Below are 27,585 nucleotides of genomic sequence, written 5' to 3'. Positions count from 1 at the left end.
ACAATTAGAAATTGATATTTTAAAAATGCTACTCAGAATAAAAGATATGAAGGCCGGGCGTGGTGGCTCACGCCTGTAATACCAGCACTTTGGGAGGCCGAGGCAGGCAGATCACGAGGTCAGGAGATCGAGACCATCCTGGCTAACATGGTGAAACCCTGTCTCTATTTTAAAAAATACAAAAAATTAGCCGCGCGTGGTGGTGGGCACCTGTAGTCCCAGCTACTTGGGAGGCTGAGGCAGGAGAATGTCGTGAACCCAGGAGGCAGAGCTTGCAGGGAGCCAAGATCTCGCTACTGCACTCCAGCCTGGGTCACAGAGTGAGACTGTCTCAAAAAATAAAATAAAATGAAAGATATGAACTATTTAGGGATAAATAGGATAAAAGATATATAAGACATGTATAGCAAAAACTAAAAGGCATTGCTGAGAGAATTTGAGACTCAATAGTGTTAAAATATCAATTCTCCTCAAACTAATCTAAAAATTCAATGTAATCCCAATCAAATGCCCAGGAAGCTTTCTTTTGTAAAATTAAAAACAGATTCTAGAATTCACATGGAAATGCAAAAGACCTAGAATATCCAATAAAATTGTAAAAATAAATGAAGCTGGATGACCTGTACTATCTTACTTAATGACCCATCATAAAGGTAAAATAATTAATACAGTGAGGCATTGGTATAAAGATAAACAAATAGACCAATGGAAAAGAACAGAGAGTACAACAGAAATAGGCCCATACGCGCAGCAGCTCACATCTGTAATCCCAGCACTTTGGGAGGCCGAGGTGGGTGGGTCACCTGAGGTCAGGAGTCTGAGACCAGCCTGGCCAACATGGAGAAACCCCATCTCTACTAAAAATACAAAAATTAGCTGGGCATGGTGGTACATGCCTGTAATCCCAGCTACTCAGGAGGCTGAGGCAGGAGAATCGCTTGAACCTGGGAGATGGAGGTTGCAGTAAGCCAGGATCACGCCACTGCACTCCAGCCTGGGCAACAGTCTCAAAAAAATAAACAGGCCGGGCGCGGTGGCTCACGCCTGTAATCCCAGCACTTTGGGAGGCCGAGGCAGGCGGATCACGAGATCAGAAGATCGAGACCAGCATGGCTAACACGGTGAAACCCCATCTCTACTAAAAATACAAAAAATTAGCCAGGCATGGTCGTGGGCGCTTGTAGTCCCAGCTACTCGGGAGGCTGAGGCAGAAGAATGGCGTGAACCTGGGAGGCGGAGCTTGCAGTGAGCAGAGATTGCGTCACTGCACTCCAGCCTGGGCGACAGAGCGAGACTCTGTCTCAAAAAACAAACAAACAAACCAAACATGATGAGCTGTCACCTCACACCTGTCAGAATGGCGATGATCAAAAAGAAAAAAGATAACAAGTGTTGGCAAGAATGTGGAGAAAAGCGAATCCCTGCACACTGTTGGTGGGGATGTAAATTTACTGCAGCCATTATGGAAAACAGTATGGAGGTTCTTCAAAAAATTAAAAGTGATACTAGCAATCCCACTGCTAGGATTTGTAGGCAAAGAAAGCCAGGCAAATACCATATGATCTCACTTATATGCAGAATCTGAAAAAGATGAACAGAGAAGCAGAGAGCAGAGGAGTGGTTACCAAGCCCTGGGGTTTGGGGGAGAGATGAGGAGATGTGAGTCACAGAATACAAAATTTCAGTTAGACAGAAAGAATAAGCTCAAAAGATCGACTGTACAACAGGGTAACTAATATACTTAAAAATTGCTAAGAGAGTAGATTTTAAGTGTTCTCACCATAAATAAATATGCATGTGAGCTTATACATAAGTTAATTAGATCAATTTGCCCATTCTACTACGTGTACATATTTTGAAGCAACACATTGCAAACCATAAATATAATTTTTACTTGCAAATTAAAAATTGTTTTAAATTTAAAAAGTCAAACAGCTACTATATGACTCACTCATTCCACTTGTAGGTATTTACCCCAGAAAAAATGCAAATTTACGTCCATACAAAGTCTTATACATGAATGCTAATAGCAGCTTTCTTTGTAACAGTCAAAAACTGAAAACCACCCAAATATTAATCAACAGGTGAATGGATACACAGATTGTGGTAAATCCATACAATGGAATACAAATCTATAATATAAGAGTGAAATGCAGGCCGGGCGCGGTGGCTCATGCCTGTAATCCCAGCACTTTGGGAGGCCGAGTCGAGTGGATTGCTTGAGGTCAGGAGTTCGAGACCAGCCTGGCCAGCATGGTGAAACCCCATCTCTACTAACAATACAAAAAAAATTAGCTGGGCATGATGGCGGGCGCCTGTAATCCCAGCCACTCGGGAAGCTGAGGCAGGAGAATTGCTTGAACCCAGGAGGTGGAGGTTGTGGTGAGCTGAGATCGTACCACTGCACTCCAGTCTAGGCAGCAAAGCCAGACTCTGTCTCAAAAAAAAAAAAGAAAAAAAAAAAAGAGTGAAATACTGATACACATAACCAGTTCAATGAATCTTAAAATAATTATGCTTAGACAAAGAAGCCAGAGCCCCTTCTTCCCCAAAAGGTACATACTGTATAGTTCTATTTATATAAAATTATAGAAAATGGAAACTATAGTGACAGAAAGAAGTTCAGCAGTTGTCTGGGCATGGCGGGGAGGAACAATAGGAAGAATTACAAAGAGGCATGAAGAAAACTTTTGGGAGTAACAATTAGGTTCATTATTTTTATTGCAGTGATGGTTTCACAGGCATATACGTATGTCAAAGCTTATCAAATCATATACTTCAAACATGGGCCATTTATGATCATATCAACTATATCTCAATAAAGCTGACTTTAGATTTATTTTCTCCTCCTCCTCCTCCCTCTTCCTTTTTATTCATTAATTTTTTTAAAGATGGGATTTTACTATGTTGCCTAGGCTGGTGTCAAACTCCTACACTCAAGCCATCCTGCTGCCTTGGCCTCCCAAAGTGTCAGGAGTACAGGCATGTGCCACCAGGCCTGGCAATAAAGCTGATTTTAAAAAGCAGAATTAGAAAGAATAACGTATCTGTACATACTGACATTTTTAAAAGTCCGTAACACATACTAAGTGGTTTTTTTTTTTTTTTCCTTTGAGATGGAGTCTCACTCTGTTGCCCAGGTTGGAGTGCAGTGGCATGCTATATCGGCTCACTGCAACCTCTGCCTCCTGGGTTCAAGCGATTCTCCTGCCTCAGCCTCCTGAATAGCTAGGACTACAGGTGTGTGCCACCACACCCGGCTAATTTTTTATTTTTAGTAGAGACGGCGTTTCACCATGTTGGCCAGGCTGGTCTCGAACTCCTGATCTCAGGTGATCCTCCTGCCTCAGCCTCCCAAAATGCTGGGATTACAGGTGTGAGCCACCACACCCCACCGACACATACTAAGTTTTAAAAAGGTGTGGAATTATATATATATGGAGAGAGCTAAATATCTCATGATTCCATTTATGTAAAATAAGTATATTTATATTGAATATATGTATGTGAATGTATACAAAAGGTCTAAGGAAATACATATTAATCCATTTCCAGTTTGAGATTGGAGAAACAATATGGAGGGCTTTCATCTTATACATTCCTATGTTGTTTACACTTTGTATAACAATCATGCATACTTCTGAAATTTTAAAAATATAAGAAAGTTTAAAAAAAAAAAGTTAAAAAGCCACAGGGCAAAAGATAAAAAAGAAAAGCCAAACTGACATATTTTATAATTTAAAAAATAAAATGGAGTCTTGTGTTTGGAGACTAATTCCCAGTCGTGAAGCTAAAGTAAAGAGCATAAGCATCAAATTCGCTTGGACTTAGATTCAGATCTGCTCTCTCTGCTCTTGCCCAGTGGAAAATCACCACTTCCATGAGCCACCGAGATGAGTGACAGCAACTGTCTATTCCTCAGGTATCCTGAGGCACACGCCAAAAGCTTTAAAAGACCAGCAGTTTTCACTCCAATTTTCAATGGGGATGAGGAACAATCAAGGCTCCAGTAGAAAATCTGGTGGCCGGGCACGGTGGCTCACACCTGTAATCCCAGCACTTTGGGAGGCCAAGGTGGGAGGATCATGAGGTCAGGAGATCAAGACCATCCTGGCTAACAGGGTGAAACCCTGTCTGTACTAAAAATACAAAAAATTAGCCGGGCATGGTGGCACGCACCTGTAGTCCCAGCTTCTCGGGAGGCTGAGGCAGGAGAATCGTTTGAACCCGGGAGGTGGAGGTTGCAGTGAGCCAAGATCACGCCACTGCACTCTAGCCTGGGCGACAGAGCAAGACTCCGTCTCAAAAAAATAAATAAATAAATAAAAAATTCTGGCAAGGTTTCTGAGCCCACACTCCTCAGGATATTTAGTACCTTGGATAATTTTCTGCTGCTGTTGCCGGATTTCATCAAAACCCAAGCCTCTGGTCTCCTCTGGCTCCTCAAAGAGCCAAGGGTTGGGTGCTCCTCGCTTAGCCTCTTCACTCATCAGGCTGGACCTAAAGAACAATATTAAATGCATGATATATCTCAAAACATGCAGCTCAAATGCAAATTACTCCCACAAGTGCAGAGGTGGCCAGCCTTGAATGCTTTGAAAATTCAATTCAAACACAATTTATTGCATCGTTAGTTTATGCCAGGAACTGTATTCAGTGCTGGAAGAGATACAAGGATGAATAAGGCACAAGCTTGGTCCTCAGAATTACAGCCTGTTATAGAGATGATCCTCCAAGAGATGTTTGAGTTAATAATCCTAAAAGAAGTTGGTAATAAATGAGGTTCTTAAATTTCAAAAACAGAAGGCCGAACAGTGGCCTTTTTATTAGGACAAAGTTTGTCTCAGAGGCTACGTGACCCCAAAGGTACAAATATTATTTCTCAAGCAGACACAATGTTGCGACTACAGATTACAATGTTGCTGTTGTTTTAAAAAAAGACCATATAATTTCCCATTAAAGGGTATTTGGAGCCGGGCGCAGTGGCTCATGTGTGTAATCCCAGCCCTCTGGGAGGCTGAGGCGGGCAGATCACCTGAAGTCAGGAGTTCCAGACCAGCCCGTCCAACATGATGAAACCCTGTCTCTAATAAACACAAAAGAAATTAGCCGGGCTTGGCGGCAGACATCTGTAATCCCAGCTACTTGGGAGGCTGAGGCAGGAAAATCGCTTGAACCTGAGAGGCGGAGGTTGCAGTGAGCCAAGATGGCGCCACTGCACTGCAGCCTGGGTAGCGGAGCGAGACTCTGTCTCAAAAAAAAGGGGGGGGGGGGGGGGGGATTTGGTTGCTCAGAGACAGAAACACATGCAGGGTTTCAATACCAATTTTGTGACTATAATGTAGCATTCATAACAGAATAAACACATTCTGATTTGTCAATCTTAACCTTACTCCCTCTAATAATCCGTGTGCCCTTTCTGCACGAGACCAGTTGGTCTCGCTGTCTAAGGAACAGGAAACACATGATTTCCACCTGAGTCCCCATGTTTTCAGGATTTTTCTCCTCTCAAGTAGCTCCTCTCCTCTCCCCACCTGTCTGCATTCTGTCCAAGCTGAGAAGATCATCTTGTCCAGGACACGACCTTCTGACCAATTCAACAAAGAGATGAACATTAGACTCATCTTTAGAGCTCTCAACAGATTCATGAAAAATCATAGAATAAATGATGGGTGGGACATCAGCAAGATGACTGATTAGAGTCAGCTGGTGCTCACCCGCCCCGCCCCCCCCAACTTTCTTATGAAAGGACTAAGGCAATGAATAAACAGCTAAGATTTTACTTCAGTGTGGGAAAGCGCTGAACTGCAGTGGGAAAGTGGAGAGGCCCCTGTGTGATTGAAAGTCTAGGAGGGCAGCATGAAGGCCCCCAGCCTCTGTGGCCCCATCTCTTCCACCAGGACTGGGGAGGCCTGGACATATGAAGGCCTTCTCCCTGTGAGGAAAAGGTAAGCGGGAGATTCCCACCTGCCCCCACTGCCACTGCAAACACCTACAGGAGGATCCCCCAGTCCTTGCAAGTTCTGAGCCCAGTTTGGAGAGCTGCTGGGAATTCGTACAGTTGCACTGCCCCAGATTAGGAGCATTCCCCACTCCCCACCCACTCCATGAGCCAAGTTACTACAGCATGGTGCCATCTTTAGACCACAGCTCCCTCTGGAGTGTGCCTTCCTCTTGGGGCCAGTAGCCACTGCACCTTTCCAGCACTGGGACTCCATTTTCATGCCACCAAAGCTACACAGGTGGCTGAACTCCACAACCCAGGGCTCAGGAATGGCTGTGACTCTGGTCCTGCAATGAAGGGAAACCACCCTCTGCACTTTCAGCCACAGAAACAGTCCCACCCAGGGCAAACCCACTCTTGAGCCAACCAAACTGCTGCATACCCTCCTGCAAGCAGAAGGCCCTGAGCAACTGACAGGCTAGCAGAGTGACCACGCTCCTGCATCCCGGATCTATGAAACAGTCGGGCAGTGCAGCCCCCTACAGACATGCCCCTGGCCTGCCCAAAGGCCCCACACCTCAATCAGGGCCTGAGAAACAACCCTGCAGGTTGCCCCTGGCAGACATACCCCCAGGCCAGCCAAGTAGCCATGTGTCCATATCTCAGGCCTGAAAAACAGCCCATGGGTCACCCCTAGCGGCAACTCCCCTAGGCCAGCCGAGCAGCCTTGTGTTCATATCCCGGGTCTGAGAAGCAACTCCTCAGGCCACTCCTGGCAGACATGCCCCTGGGGCCATCAAGCAGACTTATGCCCACCTCTCATGCCTGAGAAATAGCCCTGTAGGCTGTCCCCAGCAGGCATTCCCCACAGGAGAGCTGAGCAGCAGTGTGCCCATGTCCTGAACCTGCGAAACAGCCCAACAGGCCACCTCTGGCAGGCATACTCCCAGACTGGCCAAGCAACCAAGCAACTGTGCCCTCAGCCAGAGTAAGGGCACCAACCCCAACCCCAGCAAGTGAGACCCTAAGTTGGACAACCCACCATGTGAACGCATGCATCGCTGACCTGACAAATAGCCCAGTGAACACATCCCTGGCAAAGTCATGCCACCACCACCACCACAAAGCCTCTCAGCTGAGGCCACTGAGACACTCACAAATGTCACTGGCATGGATTACAGTTAAAGAAACTACACAAAAACTACACTACTATGCCCACCTGGAACCAAAGCCAATGCATCCCACTGAACCAACACCCCAAGATCCATTCATACAAATATTTCTTTCCCTGCAAAACCTACCACATAAAATTGGAAGAGGCAATTATTCCACCAGATGCATAGACATCAACATAGGGATACATCGAACATGAAAAAGCAAGGAAACATGACACCTCCAAAGGAATACAATAATTCCTGTGTAATAGACCCCAATGATAGAGAAATATACAAAATGACAGAAAAAGAATTCAAAATAGTAATCTTACAGTGAGATACAAGATAATAGAGCTAGACAATTTGATGAAATCAGGAAAACAATTCATGACTTGAACAAGAAATTCAACAAGAAGATAAATACCATAAAAAAGAACGAAACAGGTATCCTGGAGTGGAAGAATTCAATGAATAAGTAAATAAATACAAGCTAGAGCTTTACCAAAAGACTAGACCAAGCAGAATTTTATTTATTTCTTTTTTTGGAGACAGGTTCTTACTCTGTCACCCAGGCTGGAGTGCAGTGGCATTATCTCAGCTCACTGCAACCTCCACCTCCTGGGTTCAAGTGATTCTCCCCCCTCAGTCCTCCTGAGTAGCTGGGACTACAGGGGCATGCCATCACATCCAGCTAATTTTTGTATTTTTTGGTAGAGATGGGGTTTCACCATGTTAGCCAGGTTGGTATCGAACTCCTAACCTCAAGTGATCTGCCCGCCTTGGCCTCCCAAAGTGCCAGGATTACAGGCGTGAGCCACCATGCGTGGCCGAATTTTTGAACTTGAAGACAGATCTTGTGAAATAACACAGAAAGATGGGGGGAAGAAAAAGTAAAATGGAATGAAGAAAGCCTACAGAATTCACGGGTCACTATTAAGTGAACAAATATTCACACTGTAGGTGTTCCAGAAAGAGAAAAGAAGGGGAAATGTACAGAAAACATTGAATGAAATAGTAGCTGAAAACTTCCCAAGTCTTGGGAGCTTCCAGATCCAGGAAGCTAAAAGAATCCCAAATAGATTCCATTCAAACATGACCCCTCTTAGGCACATTAGAGTCAAATTATCAAAAGTCAAAGGCAAAGAATTCTAAAAACAGTAAGAAAAGGACTGGGTGCGGTGGCTCATGCCTGTTATCCCAGTACTTTGGGAGGCCGAGGCAGGCAGATCACGATGTCAGGAGTTCAAGACCAGCCTGGCCAACATGGTGAAACTCTGTCTCTACTAAAAATACAAAAAAATTAGCTGGGCATGGTGGCAGGTGCCTGTAATCCCAGCTACTCAGGAGGCCGAGGCAGGAGAATCACTTAAACCTGGGAGGCGGAGGTTGCAGTGAGCTGAGACCAGGCCACTGCACTCCAGCCTGGGCAACAGAGCAAGACTCCATCTCAAAAACAAACAAACAACAATGACAAAAAGAAACCAGCAAGAGTAAAGCATCAAATCACCTATAAGGGAGTTCCCATTAGACTAATAGCAGATTTCTCAGCAGAAATCTTACCAACCAAGAGAGAATAGGATTTTATGTTCAAAGTACTAAAAGAAAAAAAAAAAATCTGCCAACCAAGAATATTACATGCAGCAAAGATATCCTCCAGAAATGAAAGAGAAATAAAATCTTTCACAGACAAGCAAAAACGAAGGTAATCCATCACCACTAGACCAGTGTTACAAGAAGTGCACAAGGGAGTATTACATCTGGAAGTGAAAAGATCGTAACAGCCATTATAAAAACATGTGACACTATAAAACTCACTGGTAGAGCCAATATACAAAGGAAAAAGAGAAAGAAATCAAGCCTTATCACTTCAGAACACTACCCAACCACAAAAATAAACGGTAAGAGGAAGTAAGGAACAAAGGATATAGAAAACAGCCAGAAAACAATAAAATGACAAGATAAGTCCTCACCTATTAATAATAACCTTGAATGTAAGTGAATTAAATATCTCATTAAAAGACATAGACTGGATAACTAGATTAAAAAAAAAAAAAAACAAGACTAGACTCAACTATATGCTGCCTAGAAGAAACTCACCTGACCTACAGACACACATAGACTGAAAGCAAAGGTATGGAAAAAGATATTCTATGCAAACAAAAACCAAAAGCAAGCAGGAGTAGCTGTACTTATATCAGACAAAACAGACTTCAAGTCAAAAGTTGTGAAATTAGACAAAGAAGGACATTACATAATAATAAAGGGATCAATTCAACAAGAGAATGTAACAACTGTAAATATATACACATTCAATACCAGAGCACTCAGATATATAAAGCAAACATTATTAGCCCTAAAGGGAGAGATAGACTCAAATAGAGTAATAGCTGGAGATTCTAACATCTCACTCTCAGCATTGGACAGATCATTCAGACAGAAAATCAACAAAGAAAAATCATATTTAAACTACACCACAGAACAAACAGACCTAACAGATATTTACAGAACATCTCACCCAACAGCTACAGAATATACATTCTTGTCAACAGCACATAGAACATGGACTGACCATATGTTAGGACTCAAAACAAGTCTCAAAAATTTTTTTAGAAATTGAAATCATACCAAGTATCCTATTTAACCACAGTGGAAAATATCAATAACATGAGGAACATGCAAAATGATACAAACACACGGAAATTAAACAACATGCTCTTGAACAGCCAGTGAGTGAAGGACAAAATTAAGAATGGAATTTTAAAATTCCTTGAAGTAAATGAAAATAGAGGCACAACATACCGAAACCTAAGGGACACAGCAAAAGTAGTACTATGAGGCAAGTGTATAACAATAAATGCCTACAATAAAAAACTAGAAAGATTTCAAATACCCTAACAATGTATCTCAAGGAAACTAGGAAAACAAGAATAAACCAAACCCAAAATTAGTAAAGGAAAGAAATAATAAAGATCAGAGGAGAAATAAATGAAATTGAAATAAAAAAAGTATTTAAAAAATCAACAAAATAAAAGTTGGTTTTGTGTAAAGATAAAATTGAGATACCATTAGCTAGACTAAGAAAAAAAGAGAGATGACTCAAACAAATAAAATCAGGCAAGAAAAAGGAGACATCACAATGGATGCCACAGAAATACAAAGAATCATTACAGGATACTACAAACAACTGTACACCAGTAAATTAAAAAACCTAGAGGAAATGGATAAATTCCTGGACACATACAACCTATCAAAATTGAACCAAGAAGAAATTTTTTTAAAACCTGAAGAGACCAATAACAAGTAATGAGATTGAATCAATAATATAATCTGCCAACAAAGAAAAGTCCAGGACTGAATGGCTTTCATACTGAATTCTACCAAACCTTTAAAGAAAAATGCATACCAATTCTTCTCAAACTATTCCAAAAAATTGAAGTGGAGGGTATTCTACCTAACTCATGCTAAGAAGCCAGAATAACCCTGATATCAAAAGCAGACAAGAATACAACAGAAAAAGAAAAGTTCAGGCCAATATCCCTGATAAATATACACACAAAAATCCTCAATACTAGCAAATCAAATCCAACAATACAGCAAAAAGATAATATACCATGATCAAGTGGAATTTATCCCAGGAATGCAGGAATGGTTCAACATACACAAATCAATAAATGTGATACATCACATCAACCGTAAAGGACAAAACCCACATGATAATCTCAATAGATGCAGAAAAAAAATTTGATAAAATTCAACATCTCAATTAAAAACTCTCAATAAACTAGGTATAGAAGGAAAGTACCTCAACACAATAAAGGCCATATATGACAAACCCACAGCTAACATCATACAGAAAAGGTGAAAGCTTTGCCTCTGAGAACTAGAAGACAAGGATGCCCACTCTCATCACTCTTACTCAACACAGTACTGGAAGTCTTAGCCATGGTAATCAGACAAGAGAAAGTAATAAATGGCATTAAAATTCGAAAGGAGAAAGTCAAATTGTTTCTGTTTGCAGAAAACATGATCTTATAGAGAGAAAAGCCTAAAGACTACCAAAAAAAAAACCTCTCAGAACTGATAAACAAATTTAGTAAAGTTGCAGAATACAAAATCAACATACGAAAATCAGTAAGTGGTGTTTCTATAAATAATGAACTAGTTGAAAAAGAAATCAAGAAGACAATCTCATTTACAATAGCAATCCCCCTGCCAAAATTACCTAGGAATAAATTTAACTAAGGAGGTGAAAGATCTCTAAAAGAAAAACTACAAAACACTGATGAAAGAAATTGAAGAGGATACAGACAAAGGCAAAGTTATTTCATGCTCATGGATTGGAAGAATTAATATTGTTAAAATGACTATACTACCCAAAGCAATCTACAGATTCAATGCAATCCCTATCAAAATACCAATAACATTCTTCACAGCAATAGAAAAAAATCTTAAAAATCTGCATGGAACCACAAAAGACCCTGAAGAGACAAGCGATCCTAAGCAAAAAGAACAAAGCTGGAGGCATCACACTACCAGACTTCAAAATATACCACAAAGCTGTAGTAATGTACTACAATGCTGTTTTTATGATACTGACATAAAAACAAACACACAGACCAATGGAACAGAATAGAGAACCCAGAAATTAATCCACGTATCTAGAGCCAACTGATCTTTTTTTTTTTTTTCCGAGGCAGTCTCACTCTATAACCCAGCTGGAGTGCAGTGATGCAATCTTGAGTCACTGCAACCTGTGCCTCCCAGGCTCAAGTGAGCCTCCCACCTCAGTCTCCTGAGTAGTTGGGATTACAGGCACACGCCACCACACTCAGATAAGTTTTATAGAGACGGGGTTTCACCATGTTGCCCAGGCTGGCCTCAAACTCCAATCTGCCCACCTCAGCCTCCCAAAATGCTGGGATCACAGGTGTGAACCCAGCCAAGCCTACTCATTTTTAACAGAGGTGCCAAGAATACTCACTGGGGGAAGACAGTCTCTTCAATAAATGGTGTTGGGAAACTGAATATGCACATGCATAAGAATGAACCTGGACACCCATCTATCACCCTAAGGAAAAAATCAACTCAAAATGATTCAAAGACCTAAATGTAAAACCCAAAACCATAAAAGTACCAGGCAAAAACAAGGAAAACACTTCAGGATGTTGATCTGGGAAAAGATTTTATGAGTCAGACCTCACAAGCACAGGCAGCAAAAGCAAAAAGAAACGAATGAGATTACATCAAACTAAAAAGCTTCTGCATAGCAAAGGAAACAGTCAATAGAGTGAAAAGACAATCTATAGGAGAAAATATTTGCAAACTGTTTATCCAACAGAGGATTAATATGCAAAATATGTAAGGAACTCAAAATATCTCAATGGCAAAAATCATAATAATAATTGGATGGAAAAATGGGCAAATGAGCTAGGCATGGTGGCATGCACCTATAGTCCCAGCTACTCAGGCTGAGGTGGGAGGATTACTTGAGCCTGGATAACATAGTGAGACTCTATTTCCAAAAAAAAAAAAAAAAAAAAAAATACACAAAATATGTGAAAGAAAGACAGACAAATGATCTGACCAGACATTTCTCAAAAAATGACATACAAATGCGCCAACAAATATATACAAATTGCTCAGCATTACTAATCATCAGGGAACTGCAAATCCAAATCACAATGAGGTATCATCTCATTCCACTTAGAATGGCTATCATCAAAAACACAAAATAAATGCTTGTGAGGATGTTGTGAAACAGGAACTCTTATACACAGATGGTGGAAATGTAAACTAGTACAGCCACTATGGAGAACAGTATGGGGGTTCCCCAAAAAACTATAACTAGAGCTACCATATGATCCAGCAATCCCCCTACTGGGCACTTATCCAAAGGAAAGAAAATCAGTATTTTGAAGAGATATCCACACCCACATGTTTACTGCAGCACTATTCACAGTAGGCAAAATATGGAATCAACCTATCCAACAACAGATGAATGGATAAAGAAAGTGTGGTATACATACACAATGGAATACAATTTAGCCATAAAAAAGAATAAAATCCTGTCATTCACAGCAACATGGATGGAGCTGGAGGACATTATGTTAAGTAAAATAAGCCAGGAACAGAAAGCTAAACACTGCATGTTCTTACTCATACACAGAAGCTAAAAACAAAAGTTGATCTCATAGAAGTAAAAAGTAGAACAGAGCACACCAGAAACTGGGGAGAGTAGGGAGAAGGGGGAGAGCAAGAGATTTGTTAAGGGACACAAAATTATAGTTGGACAGAAGGAATAAGTTTGAGTGTTCTATTCACCACTGTAGGATGACTACAGTTAACAATAAAGTCTCCAGTAGCTAGAAGGATGATATAGAATGTTCCCAACACAAAGAAATGAAAAATGTTTGAGATTATGAATGTGCTAATTATCCTGACTGGCTCATTGTATATTACATGTATGAAAACATCACTATGTACCCCATAAATATGTATAATTATTATATGTCAATTAAAACAAAATGATAGGCTGGGTGCGGTGGCTCACACCTGTAATCCCAGCACTTTGGGAGGCCAACGCAGGTGGATCACCTGAGGTCAGGAGTTCCAGACCAGCCCGGCCAACATGGTAAAACCCTGTCTCTACTAAAAACACAAAAATTAGCTAGGCATGGTGGCGGGCGCCTGTAATCCCAGCTACTTGGGAGGCTGAGGCAGGAAGAATTGCTTGAACTCAGGAGGCGGATGTTGCAGTGAGCCGAGATTGCGCCACTGCACTCCAACCTGGGCAACAAAGTGAGGCTCCATCTCAAAAACAAAACAAAAACAAACAAAAAACAAAATGATGACAATGATGTTACAGTAGCAATAACAACAGTTAACATGCAGTAAGCATTTGCCCTGTACACACACGGCTCCAGGTGATTTATATATATTCACTCATATCTCCATTATTTATAATTCTTCTAGCCTTGTTCACACCTCCCATATCATCCAGAAACAATTGCTACCCTATTATTTAACCTTTTATATAGATAAGGTGCATATCCACTAGACAGAAGGCAGAAACTGAAAATCACCCTTCGCTGTACACACGCTGTCCCACAATATGGAGTGAACAGCTAATAGCATATCACCTACTGGCAACATATGAACAGAAAGTAGCTGGAAGATTCAATAATTTTTCATTCCAAAAACATTTACTTCGTAGTTATTATATAGTTGGCATTGCTCTCATTAATGGGCATGAGGAAAAAATAGAATATAGACAAATGGACCAAAATCTCCACCCATACAAAGCATAGATTCTTGTTATCGGTGCTGTTTGCATTCTGGTGGGATGAAACAATGTGTAAAATGTGTGCAAACTGTCTATGTCATACTTGGAAGATGTTAACTACTATCATAATACCAATTATTGCATTTTTTACACAGAAGGCACTAAAAAATTTTAAATAAATCTGTATATCACAAAAGCTATATTAATTTCACTTTTAGTTTAGAACTTTAAAGCCTTTGGAAGACTATTCCATGTAGCAAGAGACAAACCCAGGCAAAACTGGAAGAAAATTTTTGATTCCTTAGACTAAGATTTTAAGCACAGAGTTGGTCTCAAGTATATTAATTAGCATGCCAAACAGAAGTATGACTTTCTTCCACTTTACTAAAACGACAGGTGTGTTTCTTTGAAGTCTTTCTCTCTCTCTCTCTCATTCATTCATTCATCCATTCATTTATTTGAAACAGGGTCTCACTCTGTCACCCAGGCGGGAGTGCAGTGGTACAATCATCTCTCACCACACCCTTGACCTCCAGAGCTCAAGGGATCCTCCCACCTCAGCCTCCTGAGTAGCTGGGACTACAGGTGCGTGCCTCTGCACCTGGCTAATTATTTTTATTATTTGTAGAGATGGGGTCTCGCTATGTTGCCCAAGTTAGTCTTGAACTCCAGGGCTCAAACAAGCCTCCCACCTTGGCCTCCCAAAATGCTGGGATTACAGGCATGAGCCACTGTGCCCAGCTGGAAGCCTTACTTTATGCCATTGGCACCAAATATCCAAGATGTCAAGATTATGGATTTCTTCTCTATAATAATTATTCAATTTCACGTACCTTCGAAGAAGGGGGAAGAATGCAATAGGAAAGGGAAGGAAAGAAGAAAATTCACAATCAAAGCCTATCCCAACTCTCATATCATCTTGCAAGAGCCACTTTTCAAATCAGGAATTACACAGGATTTGTCCATGGTTTACTGCAAATGCAAGGGGGTCAGAGGTATGTAAAGATACTTTGAAAGTGCATTAGTAACCAGCTATGACCATCAAAATGAGTATATTGCCCCTGAGGTGTTATTGCTCCTCTGAACTTAATGTTGGAGCAAGTCACTGGTAGCTCCTGTGAGCCCTAGTGCATACTTTTAAAAAGCTGTTATTCAAGGGGAAAAAATGTAAAAATATGTTTTTCACAATCTCAAAAATGACACATTAGAACCACAGTCATATATATATATATATAGACACCTGTTAGAAAATAAACACCTGTTAGAAAATAAAAGTGACAATATGGGCACAATTTAATACTAACATCAAACATACATCACCACAGACATATATAGAAAGGATTTCCCAGGGTTATCTGATTCCCAAGGCTGAACTATCTAACTCCACTTCTCTCTGGTTTGTTTGGTGGTTCTACTTTCCTGATGCCCCAAACCTATGAGGAAATCCAGCAATTTCACTCACTGACCTTCACTCAGAAAAGCAGGTAAGATCATGAGATCATAGGTATCCCTGGATGTACACCTGATTCTCTTTTCATTTGGTTTTATGTTCAATTTAACATTTGGGGTGGTGCCTATTATTACTGTTCTAGGTACTAGGAAAATACGAAAAATAATATGAAAACATAATTCTTGCTTTCAAGGAGTTTATAATCAAATTGAAATGAGAAACTCGCCAACATGAAGCACACTAGTTAAAATAAGAGAGCATCTAGCTTTGTATCCCTCCTGGGCAATTCCAAAAACCTCTTCAGCTCTGGTTTTCTCACCCATAAAACAAGCAAACTAAGTGGGCCAATGGTTTTCAACCTTCTTTCTGGCCCAACACTTGAGGATATGATACCCTTGTTATTAGTGACATTGGGGAGTAAGTGGGGAAGACTCATCTTGGTGGGAGAAAGCAGATATTCTTTTTAATCCTGCAAAAGATGATTTCCTATTGTTGCAAATTGTGAATTAGATTTTTTCAATCTCCTCTCAAATGTTGTCTCCTCAGAGAGGTTTCCCTGACTCCTCCATCTAAAATAACATCTGTCTCTGTCACTCCTTCACCCCACTCCTCCTTATCTTGCTTAATTTTTCTTTATAGCACTGAAGTCACCAGCCATTATGCATTTGTTTGTTTTCTGTCTCCCACGCTAGACTATAAGCTCCACAAAGGCAGGGACTAGGTCTTATCACTCCATCCTTTATCACATTATGGCTGGCATAATGGACACTGAAAGAAAAACATGGAATTAATTATTTTTTCAGCAAAACCCATAAATAAATGAATGAAATCAATAAGGAGAGTTGTCAGGAAATTACAGTATCACACATTGGTGCTATAATATGTTTTGTGATTTCAAAGGCATTTCACAAACATTATCTCATGTGAATCGCACACAGCCCTGTGTGTAAGTCAGCACAGGTATTACTGACAAGAAAACTAAGGCAAAGAGACATCCAGAGGCTTCCTCAGGGCCACCCACCTAGTGGCAGAGCTAAGGGTTCAGCCCACATCTTGTGATTCTTAACCCAAGGCATTTCCTTTCTACCACTTCAGAGGTTTCATAAAGGTAAGGAGGTTGAGCATAGTAGTTCACACCTGTAATCCCAGCACTTTGGAAGGCCAAGGCAGGAGGACTGTTTGAGCCCAAGAGTCCAAGACCAGCCTGGGCAACAAAGCAAGACCCCTATTGTAAAAAAAAAAAAAAAAAAGGCAAAGAGACTTAAGGCAGCCTTGAAGAATGCGTGAGGTTTAGTGAAGAAAGGAAGAGATGGTAAGGCATTCCAAGAAAAGGCAAAAACACGAATGAGTCTCCAGGACCAGGAATGTGTACCACATAAACATGTGTGATGTAAGAGTGGAGAGTGGGCAAAATTTGAGGGGGCTAGATTTAGAATTAATTCCGAGGTAGGTAGCTACAGTGACCCTCCATTTGTTCTAATAACTTATCCTCCTATTATCCCAGGATCTCATAATTTTAACTTTCTACTAGTTCTTCTCCATCCTATAAATCCTCAAGCAATGACTTTCTCTCCTATTTGCAGCCAAACTTCCATGAAGAATAACCTATGCTCACCAACTCCACTTCCTGACCCCCGTTCACTCCTCAACCCACTGCAAGCCAACTTCTACCCCTGCACGACCAAAATCTTCTCACTCACAGCCTCCTCACTGCCAAACACTCTTCCCAGGTCTTACCAGACTCCTCTTCCAGGCGTCATGTGTCACAAATAAGCTTATTATTTCCCTTTCCATGAATCCTCTCGTCTCTTGGCTTCCTCCACACCACTCTCTCCCACTGACAGCTCCTTCTCTATAATTTGCAGGTACCTCTTCCCCCATCTGCCCCTGAAATGTGGGTTCCTTGGGGATTCGACTTAGATCTGCTCCTCTCACTGTATTGTGTTTCTCTGGGCAAGTCTATCTGTGCTAGGGGCTTCAGGCTGTAAGAACAGATGCTAGCGGCCAGGCGTGGTGGCTCATGCCTGTAATCCCAGCACTTTGGGAGGCCGAAGCGGGTAGATCACGAGGTTAGGAGTTCAAGACCAGCCTGGCCAACATGGTGAAACCCCGTCTCTACTAAAAATACAAAAAATTAGCTGGGTGTAGTGGTGGGCGCCTGTAATCCCAGCTACTCGGGAGGCTGACGCAGGAGAATCGCCTGAACCTGGGAGGCAGAGGTTACAGTGGAGCCGAGATCGTGCCACTGCACTCCAGCCTGGACGGCAGAGCGAGACTCCGTCTCAAAAAAAAAAAAGAATAGATGCTAGCAATGCTTAAAGACATTCATTCTATGCCCAGCACAAATGAAATCAGACACATTCCCTTGAGTCATTATGGTGGTGAATTCTGAACTAGGGGTGGGGAGGGACGTGCTCTCCTTCCGAGCAGGACAATACCAGAATCTGGAGGGGCTGGGGTGAGTAGCACACAAATAGTTAAAAAGAAACCCCACATATAAAAACATTCAGGCAAAGCACGTCCTCCCACCCCCTACCTGATTGAAAATCACGGTGCTAAAGAGACTTACAAATTTGTCTCTACCCATAATATCTCCCTACAGGTTCTTTATCTGCATTTGTGTCTTTTCATTTAAAAATCTCCAACTGGGTATTCCTCCCCAAACTCAACATATCCAAAATCAAATTCATGACTCTCACCCCCTAAGCTGCTTCTTCTCGTACGCTCTCTATTTTGGTGAGCAGCATCACTGTATTCCCAAGTCATCCAAGCCATTTTTTTTTTTTTTTTGGTCTCCCTTCTAACCACATCTCATCAACAAACAAGGCCTCCCTCAGAGATGGTTCTCACATCCAAGCCCTGACTGCCCTCCCCATTGGTACTGCCTTGGCTCAGACACCCATCACCTCTCATGTACAACATGGTTACAGCCTTCTGATTGGTCTCCTTGTCCCCAGTTACCCTCATTCAAATCATCCTACACTCTGCTGCAAGAATTATTGTTCTTAAAACAGAGATCTCACCCTATCACTTCCCTATTCAAAAACTTCCCTGACTCCCCAGAAGCTACAATATGGCTACGATCTCTCTACGACATCATCTCCTCAACATCCCCCCTTCCACACCCTACTTCTTCAGCCCTCCAGACTGCTCCCCACCGCTCAGACAAAGGCACAAACTTTCACACTCTCATGTTTTTGCATGAGTCTGGAGTGTCCCCACCCCCACCCCCTTTGTCCATCTGGCAAAATTCTATTCATTCCCCTAAGGTTCAACTCAAATGTCAATTCTGCTGCTTAGGCTTTCCTGATCCCTAGCCCCATCCCCCTTCCCTTGAATCAATCACTCGCTGGTATTCCCATGGTGCTACGTTCACAACCTCTAACGTGGCATTTATCAAGCGGGATTGTAGTTAGTTATTTACTCATCTGTCTCCCTTCCTAAATTATGAGCTCTGTGAGGGAAGAGGCCACATGACAGTTATGTTTATATCCCCAGGACCAAAACACAGAGCCTCGGAATATGCCAGAGCATAAGCATTCAGTAAATGTTTATGAACCAGAACTAGGAAAACCATTGAGGTTTTTAAGTTCTCTTTCTTAAAAACAAAATGAGAGAAGCATTTAACATTTTTATCTTGAAATGTTTTTTAAAAATCAAGCAAAGCAAAACTTAATCAACTGCTACCTGCCTTCAAGACTTCAGCAGCAAAGACTGATACTGTTCGAGCAGATGGAGAGAATTACTTGAAAGGGAATTTGGTCAGTAAAACACCTTGTAGCTCAGCCTCACTTTTGGAAATGACAAGTAAGAGACATTTTTCCTCTGCAAAGGAAATTAAAGAAAGGAAATGCTAAATACTATGCTTCTGAGTTTAGAACAGACTTGAATTTTTTTTTAATAAATGATTTCTATCCATATTATTTCAAGATGAAACTTTTCAAATAAATGAAACTTATCAAATAAATGCCACATCAGTAAATACGTTAGATATCTTGTCTTATCAAGATTTAACCAAAAAGTTTCACAATCACTTCTAAAGACATAAAATGATTTCATTTTCATCCCCCAAAGAAAATGATGTACATTATTTAAATTATGATAATATCGGGGGGGTGCACAGACAATCCATGTCTCTCTACAGACAAATGAAGTTGAAGCTTGTTAGAGTTCATAGGAAGGGCGTTCTTATCAACTGAATAAAGAATTGAAATAGCAGTGAATTCCAAGAAGTAGCTTTCTTTAGCCTTTCTTAGCGTTTCAAAAAGATGTCAAAGTGACTATATAAAATGTTTGTTTGGTCTGGAAAAAATATCAGTGTTTGAGTATTCACAGACCACAGGGAGGTTTGCAGTTAGGATGAGGGAAGATATTTCTGGGGTGTGAGTGAGCTGAGTCTGCAAAGCTTCGTAACTAGACTTGCCTATAGATTTGAAAACACTCCTATGATATAAAAGGGTAATTCCTTTTTCAGAACTTTTTTTGGTAGTTCCTTTCTGTGAATATAAAGATGCACAGAGGCTCAAATTTCAATTAGAAATAGATTCTTTGACAGAATTTCTTTAGAGACGAAGTCTGGCAACAATACGCAGACTGGATTACACGGAAGAGAGGCTGCAGTCAGACAGGCAGGCCAAAAGGCCAGTGTGGTAATTTAGGTGGGAGGTAACAGGAGTCTGGACAAGGGAAGTGACAAGAGGGAACAGAGAGAAAGGGACAATTAACATAGTGGCTCAAGGGAAATTCCACAAGTGTTGATGAATAGACTGGATATAGGGAATAAAGATTGCCAAACCTATGTGACTTGAAGAAATTGACGCGACTTCAGGAAAAGGAAATTTTTTCATTACCTTTCAATTTTCAACACAGCACTTAATAACAACCCCAGAGTTAAACTGGTCCTTCAAGAGATCATGATTATGTAGGAATATCTGTAGCCATATTTACTAAACTGTTAACATCTTTCAGTCCAATACTCTGTCCTACTCTTTTCTGTATCCCATCCACCCTTCCATCCATCCATCCATCTGACAAACACTGAATATCTTCTATGTATCAGGCACTAATCTAGTGACTTGTAAGTGAACAAGAGAGACATAAATACCTGACCTCATGGAGCTAATACTCAAGGGACAATAAATGCCTAACATTGTGCCGACTGCAAAGTTGATACTCAAAATATTTTTTGTTCAAATTGAATAATCTCCATTGAGTATTAGTCCAGAACAAATAAGAATCAGAACAAGGAAAATATCTTCCTTACATAATATCCAAGGAAATTTCACTATAGCACCTTTAAAATCTATTACAATCAAATATTGTTCTAATTTAAAAGCAATCCTATTTTTTCCTATTCATTGCTTACCAAATTTACCAATAAAAAGTTTTAACACTAAATGAAAACCTTGATGAAACAGTTCACAGAAGAATAGAAATACAGGGTGGAAAAGGCCATCATATTTTTGGGTCTCCAACTCAAATTTCAGAAACCCTAGGGCACTGCTCCTGAGAGTCACACAGGCCATCTTAAGCAAAAAACAAAACCAAAAGGAACACTTCTGTACCTTAAATGTTTGCAGATCATGGTACCTTAAAAGCAGAAGAGGGGCAAAAAGGGGTGATACACAAAAAACAAGAATTCCAAGTAAAAGATGAATGAGCTGCTCTACCATATTTATGGTGACTGAGAGCCATCTGCTGGTTACAGTTTAGTTACAACAGTCCAGGAGGGCCAACTATTGCAGGCAGCTTCTCTATTACATGATGCATGCAACATGCTTAGAAACACAATGCACTGGTTCTCACTCCTGTGAGGAAGCTTAAAAAAGTTTCCTATCGGCCGGGCACGGTGGCTCACGCCTATAATCCCAGCACTTTGGGAGGCTGAGGCAGGTGGATCACGAGGTCAGGAGATAGAGACCATCCTGGCTAACATGGTGAAACTTCGTCTCTATTAAAAATACAAAAAAAATATATATATATATATCTGGGCATGTGGCGGGTGCCTGTAGTCCCAGCTACTCAGGAGGCTGAGGCAGGAGAATGGCGTGAACCCAGGAGGCGGAGCTTGCAGTGAGCCGAGATCGCGCCACTGCACTCCAGCCTGGGTGAAAGAGTGAGACTCCATCTCAAAAAAAAAAGTTGATATCATACAAGCAGTGAGTAGGATAGTGGTTACCAGAGGCTGGGAAGGGCAAGAGGTTGGGGGAAGGAAAGGTTGGTTAAGGGAGACAGGGAACAGCTGGATGGCAGAAGTGAGTTCTGGTGTTCTGTGGCATACTAAGGTGAATACAGCAAATGATAATTTACAGTTTTTTGAATAGCTAGAAGAGAGGATTATGAATGTTATCAACACAAAGAAATGATACAGGTTTGAGGTTATGGGTATGCTAATTACCCTGATTTGATCATTACACATTATATACATGTATCAAAATATCACACTGTAAGCCAGGCTCGGTGGCTCTCGCCTGTAATCCCAGCACTTTGGGAGGCCGAGGCAGGTGGATCACAAGGTCAAGAGATCGAGACCATCCTGGCTAACACAGTGAAACCCCATCTCTACTAAAAATACAAAAAATTAGCCAGGCATGGTGGCGTGTGCCTGTAGTCCCAGCTACTTGGGAGGCTGAGGCAGGAGAATCACTCGAACCCAGGAGGCAGAGGTTGCAGTGAGCCGAGATCGCACCACTGCACTCCAGCCTGGGCAACAGAGCGAGACTCCATCTCAAAAAAAAAAAAAAAATCACACTGTACCCCATAAATATGTACACTTATATGTCAATTAAATATATATGTACATATATATATACACACACATATATATATTTAAAGAGAAACAAATGCGCAAAAGTCAACAGAACTTATACAATATGAGGCAGTTGGTGTTCCTAGAGCCATGCCTTTTTGACACCATCTGCAATAACAACTCTCCATCTTCTTCCAGTTGGTTCTTCACAACCAAACACAGTTATGATAAATCCGTTGAGTGTCCAGTCAAGACGAGCAATCTACATTTGCTTTAGGCATTTGGCATGCCTAATGATTTCCATCTTTGTCTCAACATTACTGTTCTCACTTTACTGTACTTGTTTCCATTCTCACTCATTTTATAAAGTAAAGGTAAAATGCAATAAAATATCCAACCAATTGTGCAAATCAATACTGTTCTATGAACAAAGATGTGAGTTCAGTGAAACAAAATTATCAGCTGGCAGGCAGTGCCACCATCAATAATATTAATAGAAATGTGTGTTTGGCAGCTGATATACAAAAATCCAAATTAGGCATTAAAAGGCCATTTAAGAGTGTCAATGAATAATGCTTATGCATTCAAGATGCACAAAAGCCAAGGACCACCTACATCGTCCATTTTTCACCTCAGTGACCTTACTGTTTATTATACCAATTCATCTAACTCATGTCTAAAGACAACAAATTTTGAGATGGACACCCACATTTTCAATTCTGGCATCTTTTCCCTCTGGAATGTGTAAGCTCCCTCGGGTAACTTTTATGCAACCAGTTGGGTGCCAATGTGCGGACTGATATGGAAATTAACTGTTCTAAAAAGACAGGATTCAAGAAGATACACAAAGAGGAAAAACAACACATAATGTACAAATTTCTACCCACTTGTGGTATCAATTTCTGTCTCAGTCCTTTCAGGCTGCTATAACCAAATACCTCAGACTGGGCAATTTGTAAACAACAGAAATTTACTGCTCACAGTTCTGGAGGCCAGGAAGTCCAAGAGCACGGCATAAGCAGATACGGTGTCTGGTGAGGACTTTTTCTCTGCTCCATGGGTGGTGCCTTCTACATGTTCTCATATGTCCAAAGGGGCAAGGAAGCTCCCTTCAATCTTTTTTTTATAAGGGCACTAATCCCATTCTTGAGGGCAGAGTCCTCATGACTTACTTCCCCAAAAGTCCCACCTCTTAATACTATCACATTGGGGATTAGGTTCTAACATATGAATCTTGGGAGGACACTACTATTCAGACCATGGCAAAGGGTGTCAATGAATAATGCATACCATTCAAGACATACAAAAGTCAAGGACCGCCTACATAGCCATCATTTCCACCTCAATAACCTTGATTTGCTATTATTACACCAATTCATCTACTTCATATCTAAGAAAGCAAATTATCGAGATGGACACCTATTTTGTTTTGTTTTGTTTTTGTTTGTTTGTTTGAGATGGGGTCTCACTCTGTTTTTTTTTGAGATGGGGTCTCACTCTGTCACCCAGGCTGGAGTGCAGTGGCACAATCTTGACTTACTGCAACCTCGGCCTCCTGGGCTCAAGCAATTCTCCCACCTCAGCCTCCCTAGTAGCTAGGACTACAGGCATGCACCACCATGTCTGGCTAATTTTTTGTATTTTGGGTAGAGATGGGGTTTCACCATGTTGCCCAAGCTGGTTTCGAACTCCTGACCTCAAGTGATCCACCCACCTTGGCCTCCCAAAACACTGGGATTACAGGCGTGAGCCACCGCGCCTGGCCAACACCCACGCTTTTAACTATGTCATCCTTTCCCTCTGTGAGCAGGGCCCAGGAATGTATAAGCTCCCTCAGGTGACTTTTATGCAATCAGCTGGGCACCAATGTGCAGACTGGTATAGAAACTACCACCCTTGAAAAAGCAGGATTCAAGAAAGTACACAAGGCAGAAAATACATGGTATAAATACATGGTCTTCTCAGCCTCCCCCCACTGCCCACATTGATTTCTCCATTTTCTTTTTTCTTTTTTTTTTTTTTTGAGACAGAGTCTCACTCCATTGCCCAGGCTGGAGTGCAATGGCATGATCTCGGCTCACTGCAAGCTCCACCTCCCGGGTTCACACCATTCTCCTGCCTCAGCCTCCTGAGTAGCTGGGACTACAGGCGCCCGCCACCACACCCAGCTAATTTTTTGTATTTTTAGTAGAGACGGGGTTTCACCGTGTTAGCCAGGATGGTCTCGATCTCCTGACCTCATGATCTACCCGCCTCGGCCTCCCAAAGTGCTGGGATTACAAGCGTGAGCCACCGTGCCCGGCCCAGATTTCTCCATTTTCTAATCTCCCAGATCATTTATGGCTCATATCACACAAAGTGGCATTTCACTATACACTATCATGTATGGTCCACAGTTGTTTTGTGCAAGATAGAAAGACATCCCCACATGGCCTGCTATCTCTGTACTCCCTTCTGCTAAGACGGTGAGTGCTATCGTTCATTAATGTCTATAGAACACTTTCCAGTTTACAAAGAGCCTCCACATAGATTTATCTCATTTGAACTTCACAACAGTTTGAGGAATCATGGTTACCTTCATTTTCCTGACAATGATGTGTAGTTAAAACTCAAACCCTGGTTGTCTAATACCAAATCCTTTGCTCCTTCCACAGAATGACACAAGGCAAACTTAGCAATATGCCACTTGAACACCTGGTGGAATACTGTCCCTACGAACAGGGTAATACTGTCCCTGCAAGTGTGAAAGACGAAGTATTCAAAGCCAGTGGGAAAGGAATACATGAGGGCCCCTGAAAGGGAATCATGGTAAGATTTCAAAAGTACGAGAGACAAAGCCCAAGGGACAAAACCCAGGGCAAAGGATGAGAGGACCTGAGTTCTAGTTCTTTCTCTTCCATTGATTCACCATGGGCACAACGAGTTCTCTAAGAATCAGTCTCCTCATTTGTAAACCAAAAAAGTAATCCCTTGAGTTATAACACCGTATCAGAAAGAAAAAAGTCAAACACACATGGGAGTGTTGAGGCCTAAGACCCCCCCCCCCCCACTCCACATGCATCCTACATGCACGTCCTGGAACCAACACTCATGTATGCTTAGGGATGACTGTAATATATCAAAAATTGCTTGGTAAATAGAGAAGAGAAAGAGGGAGAAATAACTCTTTTATTTTCAACAAACAAGAACAGGTTTTTTAATTTCTTAAAAATTTTTACTTAAAGAAAACACAAGTTGGAAACATTTTTTAAAATTAACAGGCTCACGCCTGTAATCCCAGCACTTTGGGGGGCCGATATGGGCTGATCAAGAGGTCAGGAAATCAAGAACAGCCTGGCCAACATGGTGAAACCCTGTCTCTACTAAAAATACAAAAATTAGCCAGGCGTGGTGGCGCGTGCCTGTAATCCCAGCTACTCGGGAGGCTGAGGCAGGAGAATCGCTGGGAGGTGGAGGTTGCGGTGAGCTGACATCACGCCATTGTACTCTGGCCTGGGCAACAAGAGCAAAACTCCATCTCAAAAAAACAAAAACAAAAAAAAAGTAACATAATGAGGCCAAGCATAGTTCACACATCTGTAATCCCAGCACTTCAAGAGGCTGAGGCAGGAGGATTGCTTGAGCCCAGGAGTTAGAATCCAGCCTGGGCAACAGAGAGAGACCCTGTCTCTACAAAATAAAAATATATTAGCCAGGCATGGTGGCATGTGCCTGTGGTCCCAGCTACTTGAGAGGCTGAGTTGTGAGGATCACCTGAGCCCAGGAGTTGCAGGCTGCAGTGAGCTGTGATCTCACCACTGCACTCCAGCCTGGGTGACAGAGCGAGATCCTGTCTCAAAAAAATTAAAATTAAAATTAACATAATGAACTAAAATACAGTGTGATTAGGTAATTCTACTTTCTTCTTCCCGCTTATTCAGAAACTGGAGTTTTCCTTCTTTTTCAATTCTCAAATGATTTTTTTAATGACTTAAAATTAATACATGCAGGGGCAAAGAATGTTTTTATTTTCCATACCAAAAGTCACAACTATACCAGTAGTTAAGGGCTGCAATTCAAAAGAAGATACCATTTTTTACCCATCAGAGCAACAAAACAAAATCCATCAAGTTCTGTAACACCCACTGACAGGTAAGGTTTAAGGAAAGGGGCCCTCACACAGATTGCTGAAGGGAATGTAAATGCCACAACTTTTAAGAAAAAGACATGGTGGTACCTATTACATCTTTAACACTCATACCTTTTGTCCCAGTAACCCCACTTTGAAGACTCTATTGCTAAAGAAATAGAAGCCATGGTCTTTAAGAATATTTACTGCAGCACTCATTGTAATGGCAAAAAACTAAACAACCCAACGTCCATCAAATGGGGAGTGGCTGGAAAAATGCCTGCATATTGATATTGTGGAATACAACTGACAAATTTGTCAGACACATCAACTTGGAGGAATGTCCAAATTTAAGTGAAAAAAAGTAAAATTACAGAGGAAAATGTATAGTACAGTTCTGTTTTCTTTAAAAATAGGAAAGGAAAACTCTTTTTAGGTATGTATGTTTGTAAATTTATAGTTGTATAAGCATAGATAAATGTGGGGAAGGGAAACTCCAAACAGCCAATCCTGGTTACTTGAGGAGAAAGGCACTGAAGGGGCAGAAAGGGAGAGAGAGTATGAACTTTTGAGTTACACATTGGTATGTTTTGACTTTTTTGACACGGACTCTCGCTCTGTCGCCAGGCTGGAGTGCAGTGGCGCAATCTTGGCTCACAGCAACCTCCGCCTACCGAGTTCAAGCGATTCTCCGGCCTCAGCCTCCTGAGTAGCTGGGATTACAGGCGCCTGCCACCATGCCCGGCTAATTTTTGTATTTTTAGTAGAGATGTATTTAGTAGAGAGTAGAGACCATGTTGTCCAGGCTGGTCTCGATCTCCTGACCTCGTGATCCGCCTGCCTCAACCTCCCAAAGTGCTGGGATTACAGGCGTGAGCCACTGCGCCTGGCTGTTTTGA

At 41.5% G+C, this 27,585-nt stretch overlaps 1 protein-coding gene across 4 annotated transcripts in view; it reads right to left on the bottom strand.

The window, feature by feature from the left end:
• Window positions 1-27,585, bottom strand: part of STX8 (syntaxin 8) — a 327,440-nt gene that overhangs the window by 251,617 nt on the left and 48,238 nt on the right. For all 4 annotated transcript variants that reach the window (XM_003818086.5, XM_057300232.2, XM_063599242.1 and 1 more), the window contains one exon: window positions 4,376-4,500. In XM_003818086.5, the coding sequence (XP_003818134.1) occupies window positions 4,376-4,500 (125 nt within the window). The remainder of the gene's footprint in view (window positions 1-4,375; window positions 4,501-27,585) is intronic.

This window comes from Pan paniscus, chromosome 19, assembly GCF_029289425.2.
Source record: "Pan paniscus chromosome 19, NHGRI_mPanPan1-v2.0_pri, whole genome shotgun sequence".
Classification (NCBI taxonomy): Eukaryota; Metazoa; Chordata; class Mammalia; order Primates; family Hominidae; genus Pan; species Pan paniscus.
Note: the sequence above shows the minus strand (reverse complement) of the source record. Positions and strands in the feature narration are given on the sequence as shown.